The sequence below is a fragment of the Dasypus novemcinctus genome, chromosome 23, assembly GCF_030445035.2.
Source record: "Dasypus novemcinctus isolate mDasNov1 chromosome 23, mDasNov1.1.hap2, whole genome shotgun sequence".
NCBI classification, from domain to species: domain Eukaryota; kingdom Metazoa; phylum Chordata; class Mammalia; order Cingulata; family Dasypodidae; genus Dasypus; species Dasypus novemcinctus.
Window position 1 is genome coordinate 12530476 of NC_080695.1, and position 19992 is coordinate 12550467.

At 42.0% G+C, this 19992-nt stretch overlaps 1 protein-coding gene across 2 annotated transcripts in view; it reads right to left on the reverse strand.

Annotated features, from left to right (window-relative positions):
* The window catches only part of USP42 (ubiquitin specific peptidase 42), a 52039-nt gene extending 39951 nt beyond the window's left edge, over positions 1–12088 (reverse strand). The window contains exons 1-2 of one of the 2 annotated variants that reach the window (XM_058285767.2): positions 12070–12088; positions 2080–2329 (exon numbers count right to left, since the gene is read on the reverse strand). In XM_058285767.2, the coding sequence (XP_058141750.1) occupies positions 2080–2320 (241 nt within the window). In that variant the 5' untranslated portion in view covers positions 2321–2329; positions 12070–12088. Of the gene's footprint in view, positions 1–2079; positions 2330–6668; positions 6819–12069 lie in introns of those variants that run through there. The other variant, XM_058285766.1, reaches the window with a different exon arrangement.
* Between the last annotated feature and the right edge of the window lie 7904 nt (positions 12089–19992).

A 19992-nucleotide genomic window follows, 5' to 3' on the forward strand; every position in this document is an offset into this window, starting at 1 on the left:
ATGAATCTAGTCAAGATAAATTTAAGAGACATATCCACTAAATGCAAAGTGTGGGCCTTTTTTGGATCTTGATTTGAACAGCTGTTATAAAAATTATATGGGGGAGTGGATGTAGCTCAAGTGGGTGAGCATCTGCTTCCCACACAGGAAGGTCCCAGGTTCAGTTCCCGATGCCTCCTAAAAACAAAAAAAGCAAACAAATGAAAAAACAACTCTAGGGGAGCTGATATAGCTCAGTGGTTGAGCACTGGCTTCCCATACACAGGGTTCCGGGTTCAAGCCATGGCCCTGGTACCTAAAAAAAAAAAAATATGACAACCAGGGAAATTTGAACATTGACTGGATGTTTAATATAAAGACATTTTTATTTTTTATTAACAATCCTTATTTTTCAGATGACGTACTATTACAGATGAAATATGAGGTCTTAGATTTGCTTTAAAATAATTGGAAGGCAAGGAAGGAGTAAATGGATAGAGGTGGGCCATGAATTGATAAACATCAAAATTGGCTGTGGGCAACATGAGAGTTCATTATAATTAGTCTGTCTTCTTTTATATCTATTGAAAATTTCCCATAATAAAGTGTTTTAAAAATAAGGATAAGTCAATTCTTTAATCATTGCTATGGTTGCCTGTATTCAGTCCCACCACCATCACTGTCGTCCTCACCATCATCTCTTTCCTGAGGCCTTACTAGCTGACACAGAGCTAAGTCTAAGGGCAAGCACTGTTGCTATACCCACTTTACCAGTAAGGAAACAGGCTTTGAATTCAGGCTGTGAGGCACTACGTCACTTTTAAGTATACTATCCTTGGTCCAAAAGGTTTATACCTATTTTTACAAATTATTAACAGATTATGACTAAATATGCTAACAAAAGTCAGGTGATGCTAAAGGAACAACTTATTTAGGAAAGCTCAAAATCAATTACAGCAAGACTAATTTTTCAAAGGCTTGCTAATTCCTTGATGCTTTTAAAGGGTAAAAAGCTTTTAAAGATGGCTATTTTAACAGAGATAATAACGAGTATTTAAATATGCAAAAGCAGGCTTCAGAGTGGTAGAGAATAGACAGCAACATCAGGTAAAGAAAAATGAGTCCGTAAAGAGTGGGGCAAGGGAGCCAGAAAAGGGTAAGGTGGGAAGATGTGCGCTAAGTCTTTCGGGAAACAAAGAGGAGCTCAAGCAACACAATAAGAGTCTGGGACCTGTGGAGAAAGATACCCTGTGGGAAATTCTTGGTGGTATGGGAGCCAAAGAACTTTAAACCTCTATCTGTAATATTTAATTAAGTTGTTTGTGTTCTGTGATAGAAAGTCTTCCTCTCACCCTAAAAACCTTCAGCAAACCATACTACTCACTCCCAAATCACAATATCACACTTACTAAGAGGACTCAAAACAAGGGTCAAATTATTCCAAACTATAAAAAATAAAATAAAATTATTCCAAACTAACACTAAAACTAAGCCAAACGTTTATACAGTAGGAACTAATCTATTCCCTTTCTTCGCATTTCAAAGCTTCCAAATCCCAAAGTCTTAGAAGTATCAACTAAATGTGTCAATATTTCATTTATCTGGATAAACTTTAACAAATGAACACTAATATTTTTAACAAACGTAACTTTTATCTGCTCTCTTTCCAAGAGCTTTATTACTTACAATTGACTTTAGCTGGCAAGACAAGTTGGGTACAGCAACCATTTTTTAAAAAGCATCTTTAAATTTTTAAGAGACAGACAATTACTTAGGAAACCATAATAACTACTAGTTAACCGACAAGTTAACATTCACATATCCATCTCAATTCTTACCAAGACAAAGTTTATCCTTCGAAAAATTAGGACTAAAAGAGACTAACTACAAACATCCTAGTAAATAAAAGTTACCTTACCTGCTGTAATACATGTTAATCATGCACAAGCAACAAGATAACAATGTAATTACAAATAACGTAACTCAGCTGGCCACTCAGCAATATATCTCACAAAATTAGCCCCTCTCTGAAACCACCAACCCACTGACAGTATTTATACAGGAGTTTCTGGTATGAGTCTGTCTTTTTAAAACTAGTACCTTGATCCTTTTGTGGTGATGGTTTTGATTTATCAGGTACAGATGCACTCGAGTAAACTACAGCACCAGGTACTGGTCCTAAAGCAAGTGTGTGATTTGCAACATCATTTAATGAAGACACAGCACCCCAGCTGGCAGAACTTGCATCCATGTCTCCAGGTGAGACTGCTTCAGAACTGCCAGGCTGATTCTGATAGGTTGATGGTTCTGAAGATTCAGAGACTTTGTCAACTATGGTCATTGTTCAACTCTGCAAAAGACAAAAAGCATAGATTTGTTTCATAAGGTAAGAAAAGTAATCTAACAACTCTCCTATTAGATCCTGGAAAATTATCCTAGCCATTCTCAGTTATTTTTCAACAAATCATCCAAACAGAAAATCAATAATATTTTCAAACAGCTTTGCAATAATTTTGGGGACATTTAGCATCATGCTAATCTGAACGTGTCAAAATTTTTATTTTAAAACTTTCGGTGATATATTTATTCTTGGTTTTTGTTCGTTTGTTTCGTTTCAGGAGGTACCTGGGATTGAACCCAAGATGCTGTACATGCAAATGAGGCACTCAACCACTGAGCTACACCCACTCCACAGTGATACACTTAATTAGAAGATTTTATTCTCTTCCATACCCGACAAAAACTGATGTTTCAATATATAATTAGGCACCTCAATTTCCAATTCTATATATTTACTAAGTGACTGTTTTTCTCTCTCTAGTGCTTAAAACTCGAACATTAGACACTCTAGCACATTTGACTAAATTTTTCTCAGGGAAAAGTCTCAACTATACAAAGAAAAAATCTAGCTTTAACTTTGAACTTAAAGTCCAAAATGATGTTTGAAATATATATATATTTTAAAAATACATAGTTATAGAAACTCTCCCCTTTAAAACAAACAAATTTTTCTGAAGAGACTCATTTATACGGGATGCATGACTTTTTAATGAAGCCCGTAAGACAATGACATCCAACTTGAGCACAAATGTTATAAAAGTTCTTAATCATAATTTCCTCTCTGAATCCTATTTTAAAGTCTTAGGGCTCCAACTAATTGAGTACTTTCCATGTGCTGGGCGCTATGTTAATTGTTGTATATACCTTAACTTGCTTACTTTTCATAATGAATTTATGGAGAGCTCGGACAAAATTCCCAGGGTCACATAAGCTTACATCCACAGCATCTATAAAATGAAGGAACTGTAACCCAAGCTAGTCAGCAGCTGGGACTTGGAGCCAGATCCAACACTTCCAGCTGGGGTTCCCTTTTGCTACACTACCTAGTCAACAGAGCACTATCAAGAATGTTTCTAAAACCGCTCAATGGCAGCTAGCATTGAAAAATAGTAGCTCCCCTCCACCCCCAAACTGGTAACAGAATCTAGATATGCCACTCCTCTGTAGAAAACCTTTCAGGAGGGCACTCCGCAGCACAACATCCCTGCACCTAGCTAGACAGGGCACTGTCTGACCTAGTAACCTCCCTGCACTCTCTCAGTCACATTCCTGCCATTCTGAGCTCACCTTCAGTCCCAGCTCTCTCTACATGATGCACCTCTCAGTTTAGAATGCATTTCCTGACACTTAACTTGACAACTCCCCCTTGCCCAAAAGTGGGTTAAAATCCCTACTATGGAGGAGCAGATATAGCTTAAGTGGTTGAGTGCCTGCTTCCCAGGTTCCATAGCTGGTACCTTCAAAAAAAACCCAAACAAATGAAAATAAAACCAACTTGCATTGACGAACAAATGTAGCTCAGCTTTTGGCACCTGCTTCCCATGGACCAGGTGGTCCTAGATTCAATTCCCAGTACCTTCTTAAAAAAAAAAAAAGTCCCTACTATGAGTTCCAGCAGCACCCGTTGTGTGATATTGATTGTAGTACTTCAGCACCTACTCCACAGGCCATATTCCCTGTGGCTCGCCATGACGTTCTTATTCACATCCCCTTATTTGAATGTGTTGAACAAATAAATGAACAAATTCTAGAGACAAGAAGCGAATGGCATTTGCTTTTGCACCTTGTTGTGATTTATACATAGTATCTCACTTAATCCTAAAAAAAACCACTCTGAAGTAGGAATGGCCTTTTCAAATATTTTTTAAAAACTCAAAACTGTGAAATACAAAGGACGGCAAAATAAATACCCATGTACTGGCCACCTCAATGAGCAACTGTTACAGTGCACTGGCTGTTTTTTTTCAATGCCTCAATATTGTTGTTTACAATCTTTAAGAAAAGATTATCACCCCAAAAGAGTACAACCTTGAAAAGTAATTTGGAAATCTTATATAGAAATAGAAAACCCGATGTTAATTAGGTCTTAACAAACTTTAAAAAACTGAATTGATATGTTAAATCAATCTCAGATACATGACCCTCATTCAGGAAGAAAGCTTAAGCCTTATTATCTAAATATAGTATACACTTTCCTCATATAACAGTCAAAAGAAATTATGAAACAGTGTGGGGACAGGAGTAAGAAAACTAAAAGAGGAAGAGGAGGAAGAGAAGGAAAAGGAAGAAGGCCCAGAGTAATAAGAAAAGGCTAATCCAGCCTTATTTACAATACATTAAATAACAACAAAAACCTTGATTTTTCTAGGAAAAACATCCCTTCAGGATAATTATTAACAAAGAATCAAATAAAGCCAGTTTACTTGCTTCAATTACCTTTATGGGAAAAAAAAGCCTCTTAAATGAAAAAAATATATATTAAGGAAAACATACAGTTCAGTCATCAATAACCATTATAATTTTGGGAAGAGAAACTCAAACCATCCATTCTTTTTCATTTGTATATTCAGTCAATGAATTCTTACCCTAAAGCCCTCAAGTTTCAAACTAAACTCCATCTGCCACAGAAATACCCCTTCTAGAAGTCAGACAAGGTTGTGGAGGACATAAGATTCATAAAATTACATGTCCTTTACTCCCAGTAAAGCTTCTTGACATTATTGCTGTAAAGATCAGGACTTTTTAAAACAACTACTTCAAAGTTAGAATTTCTTTCAACACCTTTTAATGAAGGCATACAAAAAGTTACAGAAACATGCTTTAAAAAAACATGTACACGGACACAACTGGATGTGTGTGAAGGAGTAAGAAAATTCACAAGTGTTTTGTTTACGTATGATCTTTTCTTTGAAAAACTTAAAATCCTTAGTCCCGTAAACGGGTATTTTCATCCTTGTGCAGACCAAATGGTAGAATGAATAATTCTTTTTCGTCAAAAAATATATATGTATGTCACTATTTAGACATTGTGGCACTCCGCATACACCTGAGGTAACATTATCAACCCATATAAAAAGAAACTGCTACATTCTACCTTTTAGTAAACAATGTACACGTTCTTGTAGCATTTCCATTTAAGAGAAAAACAGACGCAAGCTGTAGAAAGACATAACTTTGATCTTTATCTAAGCAAACAAAACAATTAGCCTTAAACCTTAACAAACCAAAAATTGAAGACCTGATTTAATGATGTTGAAAAGAAAGTGAAACCGACCCTAAGTAAAATCCAAAAAGTGAAACTGACTATTCATACCCACTTTGCACTTTGAATGAATAATAGAATGGAATTACGTTTAAAATGCACAATTCAAAAAAAAGTGTGGCTCTCCACAAAAGCGTTATAGGAACCTATAAAACCGTTTCTACCTTGAAAAAGAGGCGTTAACTAGTTTTTCTACCAGTTTCACTATTAGAATTATTTACTTTAAGTAACCAGCACGTTCTTCCCCATAAACAAGCACTAAAGCCTCCCTGAATATGAAAGAGCTATTCTACCCAAGTAATCTCAACTGCACTCATTACAGCTAGTTTACAGTCCTAGATGATAAAACTTCTGTTCCGTCAAATTTTCATTGCAAACCTCCGAAACGGAGACCCCCTCCCGCGACCGCCCCCTTCGCAGGTAAGTTGGCTCTTCTGCCGCCAAGATGAAGAGCGTGACGGAGGCGCTCTCGCCGCCGGAGACGCGCCCGGCGGTGCCCGCTGCGCCAGGGCGGCCGCGGGGAGCCCGGCGCTCGGCGGGGGCGGGGGCGGGCGGGGGGCGCCGCGGGTGGGAAACTTTGTCTCTCTTTTGGGGGCGGGGTGGGGGCGGGGAGGCGAGCCCGCAGCTCCGAGGGGCGCCCGGCGGCCGGAGGTGGCAGCCACGCGGGGGGCGGCGGGCGGGCTGCCCGGGTCGGCGGCCGGCACACGCCCACCCCGAGCGGACCCGAGCGGACCCGGCCCGGCCGCCCCGGAGCCGCCCTCCCGGCCCGGCCCGCGGGGCAAGGGGGCGGGATGGGGCCGGGTGGGGGTGGGCGCGCAGTGGCCAAGGCAACCAGGGGGGTCCGGCCTCCCCGCGCAGCCCCGCTCCCCCGGCGCCCGACCGCGGCGGCCGCCGCCCCCTCCCCAGCGGCCCGGCCCGGCGGTGCGGCGCTGCCCCCGGCGCGGTCCGGGCCGGCCCGCGGCTGCGGAGGGGGCGGCGGGCGAGGGGCCGCGCCGGCCGGCCGGGCTCGGGGCCGGCCGGGCCAGCTGCGGCGAGCGGGGCGCCCCGCCGGCCCCACGCCGGCCGCGGGCAGGAGGCGGGAGCTTACCTGACCCGGCCCGGCGCTCGCTCCATCCCCCTCGGCCGCCGCCGCCGCCGCCGCCGCCGCCGCACACAGCCCAGCCGCCCGGCGGGGGACAATGACGTGCCTCCATCCGGGCACCGCCGCCGCCGCCTCCGGGTCAGCGCCGCGCCCGCCGCGCCCCGCCGGGCCGCCAGGGGGCGCGCCAGGGCCGCGGCCGCACGCGCCGCCGCCCAGGGGCCGGGCAGCAGCGGCGCGGCGCGCGGCTAACGGGCCCGGGGGCGCGGGCGGGGCGCGGGCGGGGCCGGCCTCGCGCGTCACCCGAGCGCCGGGCGGCAGCGGGCGGGGCGCGCCGGGGCCGCCTTCCCGCCGGCCGCCCGCGCCCGCCCCGGCTCCCCGCGCGGCCCGGAAGCGCCTCTCTCCGCGGCGCGGAGGCCGTCCGCCCGGCGCGACCCTCTCCCTCGGCGCGTCGCCCGCCGCGCCCCGACGTGCGGCCCTCGGCGCAGCGCGCGCGGCGCCGGAGCTCCTTCGGTCCTTACGAGCCGCGCCTCGCGGGGAGGAGAGCGCCTTAAATCCGGCTCCGGGGCAGCCTCGCCCCCCGGCCGTCCCCGCGGGAGTTCGTCTCAAATTCTTCGGTCTGAGGCGGCACCTGGGCCAGCTCTTGCTCTCCAGGGCCACAGCCCTCCTGGCCACCACTTTCTGGACCTTGGCTCCGTTGCCTCTCCCCCCTCCGGCCCTGCTCCTGCTGTCGGCTCCTCGCCGACGAAGGGCACAGTACTGTCCATTGGCCTGAGTTCCTCGCTGTCTCCACACGCTCGAACTCCTGGCACCAAGGCGCATCATCCTGACGTACGGATGTGATTCTGACCTCTCCCTGAGTCGACTTTCTTCTCACCAAGCCCGTTCCAAGTCCGCCCTCTGATGCTCCACTTCGTCTATCTCTGCTCCCTTTCAACCTTTCGTATGGTGACCTGCGTCACCTCGAAAACACAGTTCGCATCACGTTACTCCCCTCTTCAGAGCCTTCAGCCACTTCTTTGACCCACAGGAAAGACCCTCAGCCTGATATGGAAGACCTCAAGTCCCCTTTCTCTTCCATGGGTTCCAGCTGTTACAGACTTTGTCCTTCAAATCCTACCCATGCTTCTTCCATGAAACCCTCCTGAGTCCCCAATCAAAATTTTATTACTCCCCCAATAGGTGGCATTTATCTTTTCTGGTAGCGCTTATTTCACTATTATTATGGAATTAAATCATTGAAGAGACAAAATATTTGTCTATTTGGAGCACAACACTGAATGAAGTACTTTGAGGAAGCAAGAATGGAAAAGGTGAATTTCAGACCTTCACAATTCAGCACCCACTTTCAAGATTAACAGCACAACTTTCTTGCTGATGAAGACTGGTTCCACAAGTTCACCTTCATGGCCCCTTCTACACTATTAAGAGATTTACAGGGACAGTCGTCAGGATGGGCTCAGTAATTTGCTTGCCTTATTAAATGACTTTGAGATGATTAGGTATAGATTGAGAAGGAATTAAAAAGCCAAATCCTTAACATTTTTCACCTGAGCTTTGTGGGATTTTAAACTGCTTCCCTTGGAAGTCACATGAGAAGTTTGGCTTCTAATTTTATCATTTCATGCTCTATTGACAAACTGCCTCTGCAGTCAGCCTCTTAAATATTAACAGAGAATCTGAGCAACTTGCGTAAGAAAAGAGGTTTTTCAAAAAGTCATTCCTTGGAATTCTCTACCCAGAACAGGCTCTGGAGGGGGACTTGCAGTCCCGCCTCCCTCATGTCCCCAGAGTAAACACAGTGGGCTTTTCCCCTAGACCTTTGATTGCCATTCAGCAAATCTGACAATACAAATGCAGAAGTTATGAAGCATCTTAAATTCCTGCCTTCAAACAACTGGGCCTTTGGCTGAGATGGTAAGCAAATTTGTTTTCCTCTAGACCAGAGCATGGAGAAAGGATTTCATTGTTGTCTCTTTTCTTACAAGTTACAATTTACAGAAATTATGTAACCAAAACTGTGTGCTAGAGGCAAACTGACTCCAAGTTCCCCACCCCCAGTCTGGATGACCAAATAATCAAAGGGCAAAAGTGTCAAAAGAGGGATGAATTAGACTTTCTCAGAGAATTTAGGGAGCCTGCAGTGGATGCTAAAAATGCCCTACCCACGGGAGCAGGGGTGGCTCGAGTGATTAGGAGCCCCACTCCCAAGTGGGAGGTCCTGGGTTCGGTTTCTGGTGCCTTCTATAAAGAAGACAAGCAGACACAGAGCACACAAAGAACAGACATATCATACAGTGAGCGCAAGCAATGCGGGGGTGGGGTAGGGGGAATAAATAAAATAAATCTTTAAAAAAAGAAGCCCTACCTAGCTCCCCTGGCCTGAATGTTCTTGGCCCAGCCTCCCCTCCCAGTGCACTCTGATGACTTACTGACACAGGGGTAAGAAAGGCCGTGCTTCAGTTGTGACCAGTTCTGCAGTGCAACATACGCTCCCTCCAAAAGCTTTCCCACTGAGAGAGACTCCATCCTGGCCCAACCCCTTTCCCCGTCCTCTTCTGCAGCTTTCATTCCCCTTCTCCCCAGGACAATGCATCAGTGCTGCATGTGCTCCCACTTTCTCTCTCAAGCCCTACTTCTAGGTAGCCTGACTTAAGGCAGCAGGTTCCAGGAAGGGTCCTAAGATGCAGAGTCACTGGTGATATGTGGAATACTCCTAGCTGTGCAGCTAAGACTCAGCCCTTGGGGGAGCTGGGACGGGCCACGGGTAGAAGGGATGCCTTGGCTTGTTCACTCTCTCTGGTGTTTGAGGATATAGGGGAAATACGAATTATAAGAACTGCATACTTGGAATCTGAGATTGGGTGGCCACTGATGATATCCTCACCAGGGCTGAAGAGAGGAGTTGCTGTTACAGAAAGAGAAGAAATGACAGGCTCAGAGCCGTCAACCAGCAACATAAAGCACGCTATGAAAGCCAGGGAATCTCCTCAGCAGCCTGTTTTACCATCCTCTGCAGTTAGAGGGCAGACAGTGCTGAGGCGCAGGCTCGGGATTTAATTTAAAAGGAGCAGAACTTTAAAGAAGATGGAATTCTCGGCTGTGGTCGGTCTCCAAGACCAAGGTTAGGGCTCTGATAAGGAAAGGGGCATCAGACTAGGGATGAGACTCAATGTTGGTAGAACTTCAGATACCTTTGAGCCCTTTAGGCCTGCAAAAGTGGCTCACTCCCACTTAAGGAAAGCACCACGCCCACCCCCACTCCTGCCCGAAGGCTATGAAGAAGACTCAAATGAGACGGGACCCTACAAGACACCCTACGAAACAATGAATGCGGTCTCTCTTCAGGGGCTCCCCCCACTACTCACCAAGGTGAAGTTCCCTTTGGTCTGACTGGGGAAGAGTTAAGCTTGTTTAGGAAGGGGGTGGATTTTATGTAGGAGGAGCCGCAGGACCTGGCTCCTATATACTGGCAGGAACTGCAAATAAACTTGGGAATAGATCCTGAGAAGGAGATCAAGGGAGGGGCATGGATAAGGGAGACAGATTCACCACTTTGTCCAGGGCACCAGTAGGTGGGAGCTGGTTCTGATGCGCTGTAGAGACAGCATTCAGAAAGCGGAAATCAAGTACAGGTGCCATCACCTCCAAGTCAGGCAGTGGAGGAAGGGATCAATAGGCTCAGGGAAGTGGTTGTGATAGAATGAATGCAACCAGCTGACCATTCTGCAAGAAGGCCTGGAAGACACTCTTCACCAAGGCCGTGGGGAGTCAGGGAGGCACCACTAGCCAGAGCTGACCATGGGAGATGCTATTACCAGGGGGGTGATAGGATCCCAGAAGCAGAGACGGGGGGGCAACACTTACCCACGGGAAAAGCAAGGGGGCATGACATGCTGTGCTGGGCAGCAAGGTCAGAAAGTCCGATATAGGGGCACCTGACTGCAGAGATCCACGGAGATGGCTAATAGAACATGGGGCAAGACAGATGGACAGTCAACGAAGGCATAAAATACATTCTCTAAGGATATGGATGCCCGGAAGCCTGAGATTAGCTTCCCCAATGGAAAATCACAATCACCTGCCCAGTTTTCCCACCTGAGCCAGTTGTCAGACCCAAAACACTCATCCCCTTCAAGGAGAAGCTGGATTCATGGCAAGTATATGTAATAGTGATTCTCCAACTCCTTCCTCAAAGAGACCTCTAGCCATTTAATTTACTCGGTGTTTTAGTTTCCTAGCTGCTAAAACAAATACCATGCAATGGGTTGGCTTAACAACAGGAATTTATTGGCTCTCGGTTTCGGAGGCTAGAAGGCTTGCTTCCTCTCCTGTGTTGTATCTTCTGGCTGCCCAGCAATCTTTGGGATTCCTTGGCTTTTCTATCACATGACCATGCACACAGCAGCATCTTCTTTCTATTCCGGGTTCTGTTGACTTCCGCTTCTGGCTGCTCCCCATGGCTTCTCTTTTTTTCCATGTCCAACTTTCTTTGCTTATGAGGACTTCAGCCATTTTGTATTAAGGCCCATCCTCATTTTGGGGGGGCACATCTTAACTAATAACATCTTCAAAGAGCCTATCTACAAATGTGTTCCCTCCCATAGGAACCAGGAGTTGGGGCCCAAACATGCCTTTTCTGGGGGATATGATCCAATTCCCAACACTTGGGTAACCGTACATTGAGAAAAGGGGAATTTGCAGACATTTTAAAGTTATTGGTAACAGAACCCAAGTTACTGCAGACCTATAGGGACCTAAAGCACATTCAAGACTCTTACTGGTAAGAGAGTAAGAACATATAGGGTCATGTAATACAGCGGGTCCTGCCCCAGGTCCCTCAGTGGGCCCCCTGGCCCACAGTATCTCTTTCCCTGGTTCCCACATATAGAATCCAAATGGACAAACTTAGCAGTTGGCAGCACCTCACGTAAGTTCCTTGACCTATAGAGTAAGAGCTATTATAGTAGAAAAAGCCCCTGAAACTGCCCTCTCTGGCCAAGAGAGTAAATCCTGGGGGTAGGGGGAAGATGGCAGAGAATAGTGCCACCCTCAAAGTTATAGAGGATGCAGTGGTGGTGGTCTCATCACATCTCCCATTTAATCCACTGGATGGATATAGGGGCTAACAATGGACTGCCACAAACTTAACATCAGGGTCTCACCTAACACCAGCTTAATTCCACCATTAGCCAGTCCATTCCTTAGAATTCTTCCATCCCCTCAATGGAACAGAGGAGTACTTAGAATCTCTTAGTCAATCCTTGTGCTGAGTCCCTCAAAGCAAACATAGACCAGGCCCTTTAGCTCTTACAGATTTACTTATTATGACTATGAGCAAATAAAAAAGAAATAAGATGACCACCAAAAACTGGGTTAGTCCAAAGGCACTTTCAAAAGAAGTACCTACCTTTAGCTGTTGGAATGCTCAGATGACACCGTCAATAGACTCGTCCCAGCAGCCTGGGCTGAGACTCAGTCTTCAGAGGGTGCTGTTAGGAGACAGACAGACCAGGTGTAAATTCCAGCTCCAGTTCTTATCTATTACCTGAGTTCTTTAACCCTTATTTTGGACTCTCATGAAATAAAGCCTGGTTTAATTTAGCAGAGTAGTCTTTTTTCTAATGGATAATTATCAGTCTTCCCCCCCAACTCAACATAAGATATTAAAGCCCAAAATTTTCAAGGAGGAATGTATTTGATTTTCAGAAAACTACTAACTCACTGGGAGGAAACCTGATACTGCTGGCCAAATCTTAGACCCAATTTGTTTTTAGTTGATGGAACCCAAGTCACTTCTTTTACATTTTGCCAAAATATTAATATTAACCTAGAAGTGAGAATGAGCCATGCTTTAGGAATACTTTCCAGAGACTATTTTGTTTGGAAGCCAGAGTTATGCCTTGTGACAATGCTCCAGATAAGGAAGGCAAAGCTTAAGGGGCAGAAGGTGGGTCTAATTCTGAAGTGGATACTGTTCAGGAAATTTTTTACAAAGAAGGTGACATTTGATGTGGCTCCTTGAGTATTAAGTGGAATTTTTTTCCAGGCAAATAAGGTACAGAAAAAGGATGCCAAGATTTCAGGAAATATGAAGTGGAAGCAAATTAAATCTCTCCCTCTCTTATAATCCCTTTGCCCTTGGATTTTATGAAATGTGTAAAAGTGAAGACTGATAATGCAGTTACTTGCAAGAAGAAGGGCCAGCAGGTAGTTGGGTCCAAAGGACTTGGGGGTTTCAAAGAAAAAACAGTTATGAAACTGAGAAGTAGAGATATACAACTGGCTGCTTGAGCTTATGAAGGAAAATATCACTTCCTAGAGTTAAATAATGGAAACCCATTCCTATCCAATTCATGAACAAGACAGGAATGTATGCTATCCGTACAATGATTAAACATGATCCTGTAAGTTTGCCCTACCTCCACCCCCATCCTCACCCCCACCATTAATAAAAGAGCCTTCTATTAGACTGGAGACAAAATTATCTTCACTTGCATTTTATACGTTTGTTTGAAAAAAAGAGAAAACACATGCAACCCATTTAAGAGTTTTCAGAAAGGTGACTGATCAACAGATGAATATACAAACATCAATTGAAATATATATACTAGTAATATCTGATTATGTAACTATAATAAAAATAGTCATAATCACAAGAGCTAAGTCAAAACAATAAAGAATAAATATGCAGTACCTAAATATGAGAAATGTGTATACCTAAAACTTATCGCCTAGCCACCTATATAGAATGACTTTCTGAATGATGACTACCTCAATCTGTAAAGAATTTAAGTATAATGAATTGATCCCAAAGAGATTCTGGAAAGTAACAAAATGCTTATAGCATGGATATTAAAATTAGTTTACAAATGCAATGTAATTAGTCCTAAAAGGATTCCTTCTGGCACTTACTAAAATGTTTTGAATGTTTATCTGGGCAATAAAGCCACTCAGTAATATACTCAACACTTAGGTGCATTAGCTCCTTTCCACACTGACATCCATTCAGCCAGTAGCCACCAGGCATTTGCCTTGTAAGGCAGGGAGAAAAAAAATGATGGGGTGGGCCCAAACAGTCCCTGCCCTGTGAGCTTTCGGTATGTTTAATAGGGTGGGGCAAAGAAGACGAGGTAAACTGTTGAGCAATTAATGGCAATATTCCAGGAGGGAAGCAAGAGAAAATAATATAATGGGGGTGGGGAGAGCAGGTAAATGGGAGAGGAAAGTTCTGTGCGAGCTTGCCCACGAGAAGGTACACTGGGGATGAATCGGAGGTTGAGCTGCAATGAAGCAGGGACCTGGACAATTCAGAGAGGACAGACTCAGAGACAGAGATGAATCGAGAAATACAAAAGAGGAAAGGAGAACTCAAGGTCTAATTCACCTGGGTGAGTGTTGGAAGCAAACAATTTATAGCTTCCTCAGAGAAATTTCTCAACATAGACTTGAACAAAATAAAGGATGCCAAGGAAGAGTCCTTACCACCAGGCTGAGGGTTTCTCCATTCAGAAAGATGATAGCCAGTGCCTGACAGGTAGCCCTCGGTCTCTCAGACACCAAGTAGAAGTTACCAGGAGTTGACAAAGGTTCTATTAGTCATGCTAACAGTTATATAGAGGTTACAATATGCCAGGCACTCCTTCTAAAGATTTACACGTTAACTCACTTAATTCTTGCAACTACCCTGTGGGGGTAGGTACTAAAGACATTTCCATTTTATGGATGAGTGAAATGAGGCAAAGAGAGGTTCAGGAACTTGTTCAAGATCACACAAGCTAGAAAGAAGCAGAATCCCTGTTCTTAAAGCTCTAAGCCAATAGAGTAGTCCAGTAAAACTTTCTGTGATGACATCCTGAGCTAATGTAGTAGCCAGAAGCCACATCTAGCTAGTAGCCCTTGACATGTGGCTGGTGTGCCTAAGGAATTGGATTTCTAATCTTATTTAATTTTACTGTACAGTGCAACTCTATTCTCATTAGAGTATGTTCACTATAGCATTGTTTATAATATTGAAAAATTATAGAAATGACTTAAAAAGGGGCAATGGCTAAATAAACTATGAAATGTACATGTCAGCTACATATGAAATTAAAACTTTCTAGCCATCACTTTTAAAAGACTTTTTAAAATTAATTTTAATAACATGTGATTTAAACCAAGATATCCAAGGTATTATCATTTCAAGTGCTCAATAGCCACACATAGCTAGTGATTACTGTTTGGACATTTTGGGTCTATAAGTTACCCGTCAATTGAAGAGAAGAAAATAAATCTACTAATGAGCAAAGTTCTCTACTGCATATTATCAAGTAATAAAATCTCAAGTTGCAGTACTAAGGAACCCCAAACCATGCCTTGTAAAGATTGATACCTTGAGTTTCTATGATACGTGACAATTCACTTCACAAAAATCCTCTAAGTATCTCTCTTTCCATTGTATGTGTATACTACAATCCATTCATCTCTTGATGGGTATTCGAAGGATTTCCACCTTTTGGCTATTGTGAGTTGCTATCAACATTTATGTATAAGTTTTTGTTTGGACACCCTGTTTTCAGTTCTTTGGGGTGTATACCCAAGAGTGGAATTGCTGGGTCATATGGTAATTCTATGTTTAACTTTTCTGAGGAACCGCCAAATTGTTTTCCACAGCAGCTGAACCATATAACATGACCAAGCAATGTATGAGGGTTCAATTTCTCCACAGCCTCCCCAACACTTGTCATTTACCTTCTTTTTTTTTTCCCCCTTTTAAATTATGGCCAGCCTAGTGGATATGAAGTGGTGTCTCATTTTAGTTTTGTAGTTCCCAAATGACTAATGACATTGACTAGCTTGTCATGTACTTGTTGACCATTTGTATACTTCTTGAGAGAAATGTCTATTCAACTCCTTGGCCCATTTTTTAAACTGGATTTGTTGTCTTTTGTTATTAGACAAGTTGTGGTTTATGAAAACTCTTGCACAAAATGCAGAATTCCAGATACTACCCTATTATTAACACCTTGCATTATTGTGATATATTTGTTACATTGATAAAAGAACCTTTTAATAATTGTACAGTTAAATATGGTTTATATTAGGATCCATGTTTGTGTTATATAGTCCTATTTTTTAAATAAATTTTATTCTAGTAACATATATCCAACCTAAAATTTCTACCTTTACATTAAAATACGTAATTCAGTGCTGTTAATTACATTCACAATATTGTGCATTCATTACCAAAGCTTTCCATCACCCCAAGTAGAAACTCTCTACAAATTAAGAATTAACTCCACATTCTTTACCACTCCAGCCCATGGTAACCTATATTCTAGTTTCTGACTATGGATTTACTTATTCTAATTATTTAATATCAGTGAGATAATATAATATTTGTCCTTTTGTGTCTGGCTTATTTTACTCAGCATGATGTCTTCATGGTTCATCAATGTTATAGCATGTATCAGAACTTCATTCCTATTTATGCCTGAATAATATTCCATTGTATGTTTTTACCACATTTTGTTTATCCAAAGATCAGTTGATGGACACTTGGATTGTGTCCACCTTTTGACAATGGTGAACATCGATGTGCAAATATCTGTTCAAGTTCCTGCTTTCAGTCCTTAGGGGTATATACCTAGAAGTGGGATTGTGGGATCATATGTTAATCTCTACTTAACATTTTTAGGGACTGTCAAACTGTCTTCCACAGCAGCTGCACCATTTTACATTCCCATAAACAATGAATAAGTGTTCCTATTTCTCTACATTCTCTCGAACAGTAGTAATTGTTTGTTTTTTTTAAATAGTAGATATTCTAGATTCTAGTGCATATGAAATGGTATCTTCTTATGTTTTTCATATGCATTTCCCTAATAGCTAATGATGTTAAGCATCTTTTCATGTGCCTTTTTGCCATTTGTATAATCTTCTTTGAAGAAATGTTTATTCAGGACTTTTGCCCATTTTAAATACAATGTCCTTCATTGCATTTCTGACATTAGTTATTTGTATCCTCTCTATTTCTTTTTCAGACTAGCTAAAGTTTTGTTGATTTTATTGATCTTTTCAAAGAAACGATTTTTGGTTTTGTTAATTCTATTATTTTTTATTCTTTATCAGTGCTCTAATCTTTGTTATTTCCTTACTACTGCTTATTTTGGGTCTAGTCTGCTCTTCATTTTATAGATCCTCCAATTTCAAAGTTAGGTCACTAATTTGAGATCGTTCTTTTTTAATGTAAGTGTTTAGAGCTATTGGTTTTCCTCTCTGCACTGCCTTTGCTGCATCCCATAAGTTTTGGTGTTATGTTTTTGTTTCCATTTGCCTCAAGATATTTCCTAATTTCCCTATTTCTTCTTTGACCCACTGGTTAAGAGTATGTTGTTTACTTTTCACATATTTGTTAATTTTCCATATCTCCTTTTGTTATTGATTCCTAGGCTTTATTCCACTGTGGTTTAGAAAAGGTATTTTTTAATGTATTGAGCTTTGTTTGGTTACCTAACATATGGTCTAGCTTAGAGAAGAATGTGTATTCTGCTGCTATCGGGTGAAGTGTTCTATATATGTATGTAAGTCTACCTGATTTAGTGTTTTGTTTAAGTCTTCTATTTCCTTATTCATCTTCTGTTTAGATAGTCTATCCATTTTTTTTAGGAGGTACTAGGGATTGAAACCAGGACCTTGTACATGGGAAGCAGACGCTCAACCACTGAGCTACACCTGCTCCCCTCTACCCATATTTTAAAGTATGTATTGGAATCTCCTGCTATTAGTATGGAACTGTCTATTTCTCCTTTCAAATATGTCAGCATTTTCTTCCTTTATTTTGGGGCTCTGTTGCTAGGTTCATGTATATATTTGTAATTGTTACATCTTCTTGTTGAATTGATACTTTTATCATTATAAAATGACCTTCTTTTCCCCTCATAACAGTTTTTGACCTAAAGTCCATTTTATCTGATATTAGTATAGCAACCCCAGCTCTCATTTGTTTACTGCTTGCATGGTAATGTTTTCCCCATCCTTACCTTTTAACCTATTTATGTCTTTGAATATAAAGTGAGTCTTGTAAAAAGCATATGGTTTGGCCATGCTTTTTTATCTACTCTGCCAATATCTGCATTTTGCCTGGAGAGTTTAATCCATTTACATTTAAAGAAACCATTGATAATGCAATACTTTCTTCTGCCATTTTGTTAATTTATCTTTAACCCTCATTTCTTTTATGAATGTCTACTTTCATGTTTATATGGCTTTCTGAATTGTGCTCTTTGAGTTCCTTCTCATTTCTTTCTGAATATATTTTTTATGTATTTTCTTTGTGGCTACTATAGGGTTAAAATTTAAAATTCTAAATCTATAACTATCATATTTGTTTCTATTAACTTATCTTCAGTAGCATACATATACTTTGTTCTTATTTGCACCCATTCTTTCATCATTTTTTTGTACTTGTAACAAATGATCATTGTACATTGTATGCCCAAAACCATAGATTTATCATTACTTTTTATGCATTTGTATTTTAGCACCTGTAAGATGTAAAGAGTGGAGTTAAATACCAAAAAATGCAATAGTACCAGCATTGATAATTACCCATTTGATTACTTTATACCACTTTGATCCACTGTCTAATGTCCTTCCCTTTCAGTCTAAAGGACTCTTTAGAACTGCTTGTAGGACATGTCTGGTAGTAATGCACTCATTCTCTCTGCTTTTGTTTATCTGGCATGTCTTAATCTCTCACTTTTTTTTTTTTTAAAGAAAATCTTGCCAGATCAAAATTCTTGGTTGGCAATTATTTTCTTTCTGCAACTTAAATATTTCATACAACTTCATTCTTTCCACGATGGTATTTGATGAGAAATTGGCATTTAATCTTGAAATTCTCTTGTACATAGCTTGTTGTTTTTCTCTTACAATTTTAAGAACTCTCTCCTTGGCATTGGCATTGGACAATATGATAACTGTATCAGGGTTGGTTCTTTTTGAGTTGATTCTGTTTGGGGTTTGTTGGGTTTCTTGAATGGGCATATTTGTGTCTTTCATTAAATTTGGGAAATTTTGTGCTGTTATATCTTAGAATATTCCTTCTGCCTCTTTCTCTATTCCTTCTTCTTCAGTGACTCCCACTATGCATATTTTGTATGCTTGATAGTATCCCACAGATCTCTTAGGATCTATTTGTTCCTTTTTATTTTTTTTCCTCTTTGTTCCTCAGCCTGAATCATTTCAATTGTCTTGTCTTTGAGATCACTGATTCTTCTGCCACCTCCAATCTGCTGTTGAAACCATCTAGGGATTTTTTTCATTTTCGTTGTTGTCTTCAACTCTGATAATTTTATTTGGTTCCTATTGAGAATCTAAAAGAGATTCCATTGTAGTTCATTGTTTTTCTCATATTTTTTGCTTTTCTCTGTGTTTTCCTTTATCTCCATGAGCATACTGAGGACTATATTTTTAATTCTGTGTCTGGTAAATCCAAACTCTGGTCCTCTTCAGTGATGGTTTTTGGATTTGTATCTTGTTCCTTGGCATGGGCCATTTCCTGTTTCTTTGCTTCTAATCTTTTATTGCACACTGTACATTTTAGTATTTTAAAGTGTTAACTTAAAGATAAAGTCTGTGAGGTGTCTATATCCGGGTAGTGATATGATAGCTTTTTTTTTTTAATGCCAGGAGCTAATCAAAATGAACAAACTAAAGCATCAAGCACCTTTCACTGTCTTTGCAAATCAGCTCTGCTTTGGCTGGGGTCTCCTTCAGAGCTTAGCCCTCCTATCAAGGAGATCAGCAGATGCGAAGTACAGGGTCCTTCCTGTCTTATCTGAGCCTGCTTGAAGCTGCAGAGCCTGCTTCTTCTTTTTCTGGGCTTGTGCTTTCTAGAGGCCTTAGGAATTCCCCATTTATAGTTTACAGAAGTTTAAGTGAATGTTCCCTCTACTCCTGGGTCCTCTCTTGTGTGACCTAATGTAGGTAGTCTTTTGTCCAGGCTGCTTCAACTTAATTGTTTCTCACATTATCCCAGCTGTCTGCAAGCCAGTTCTGTGCTCTTGACACAGACTCTGAGAGGGTGAGCCTGAGAGAAGTTCCCTGGCTCAGGCTCTCAGACTTCCACATATAGATTGGCACTAATATACATGTACCCCAGTATGTGTGTACAGGTCACTCTGCTCCCTCTGGAACCTGGACAGGGACTCACAATAGGAGTACAAGCTGCAGGGAGTACAAAGGTGCCAGAAGCTGCTTTACAGATTTTTTGTTTGTTTTATTATGGTAGTAGCACCAGGGAATCAGCCCAGGACCTTTTACGTAGGAAGCCGGCAATCAACTACTT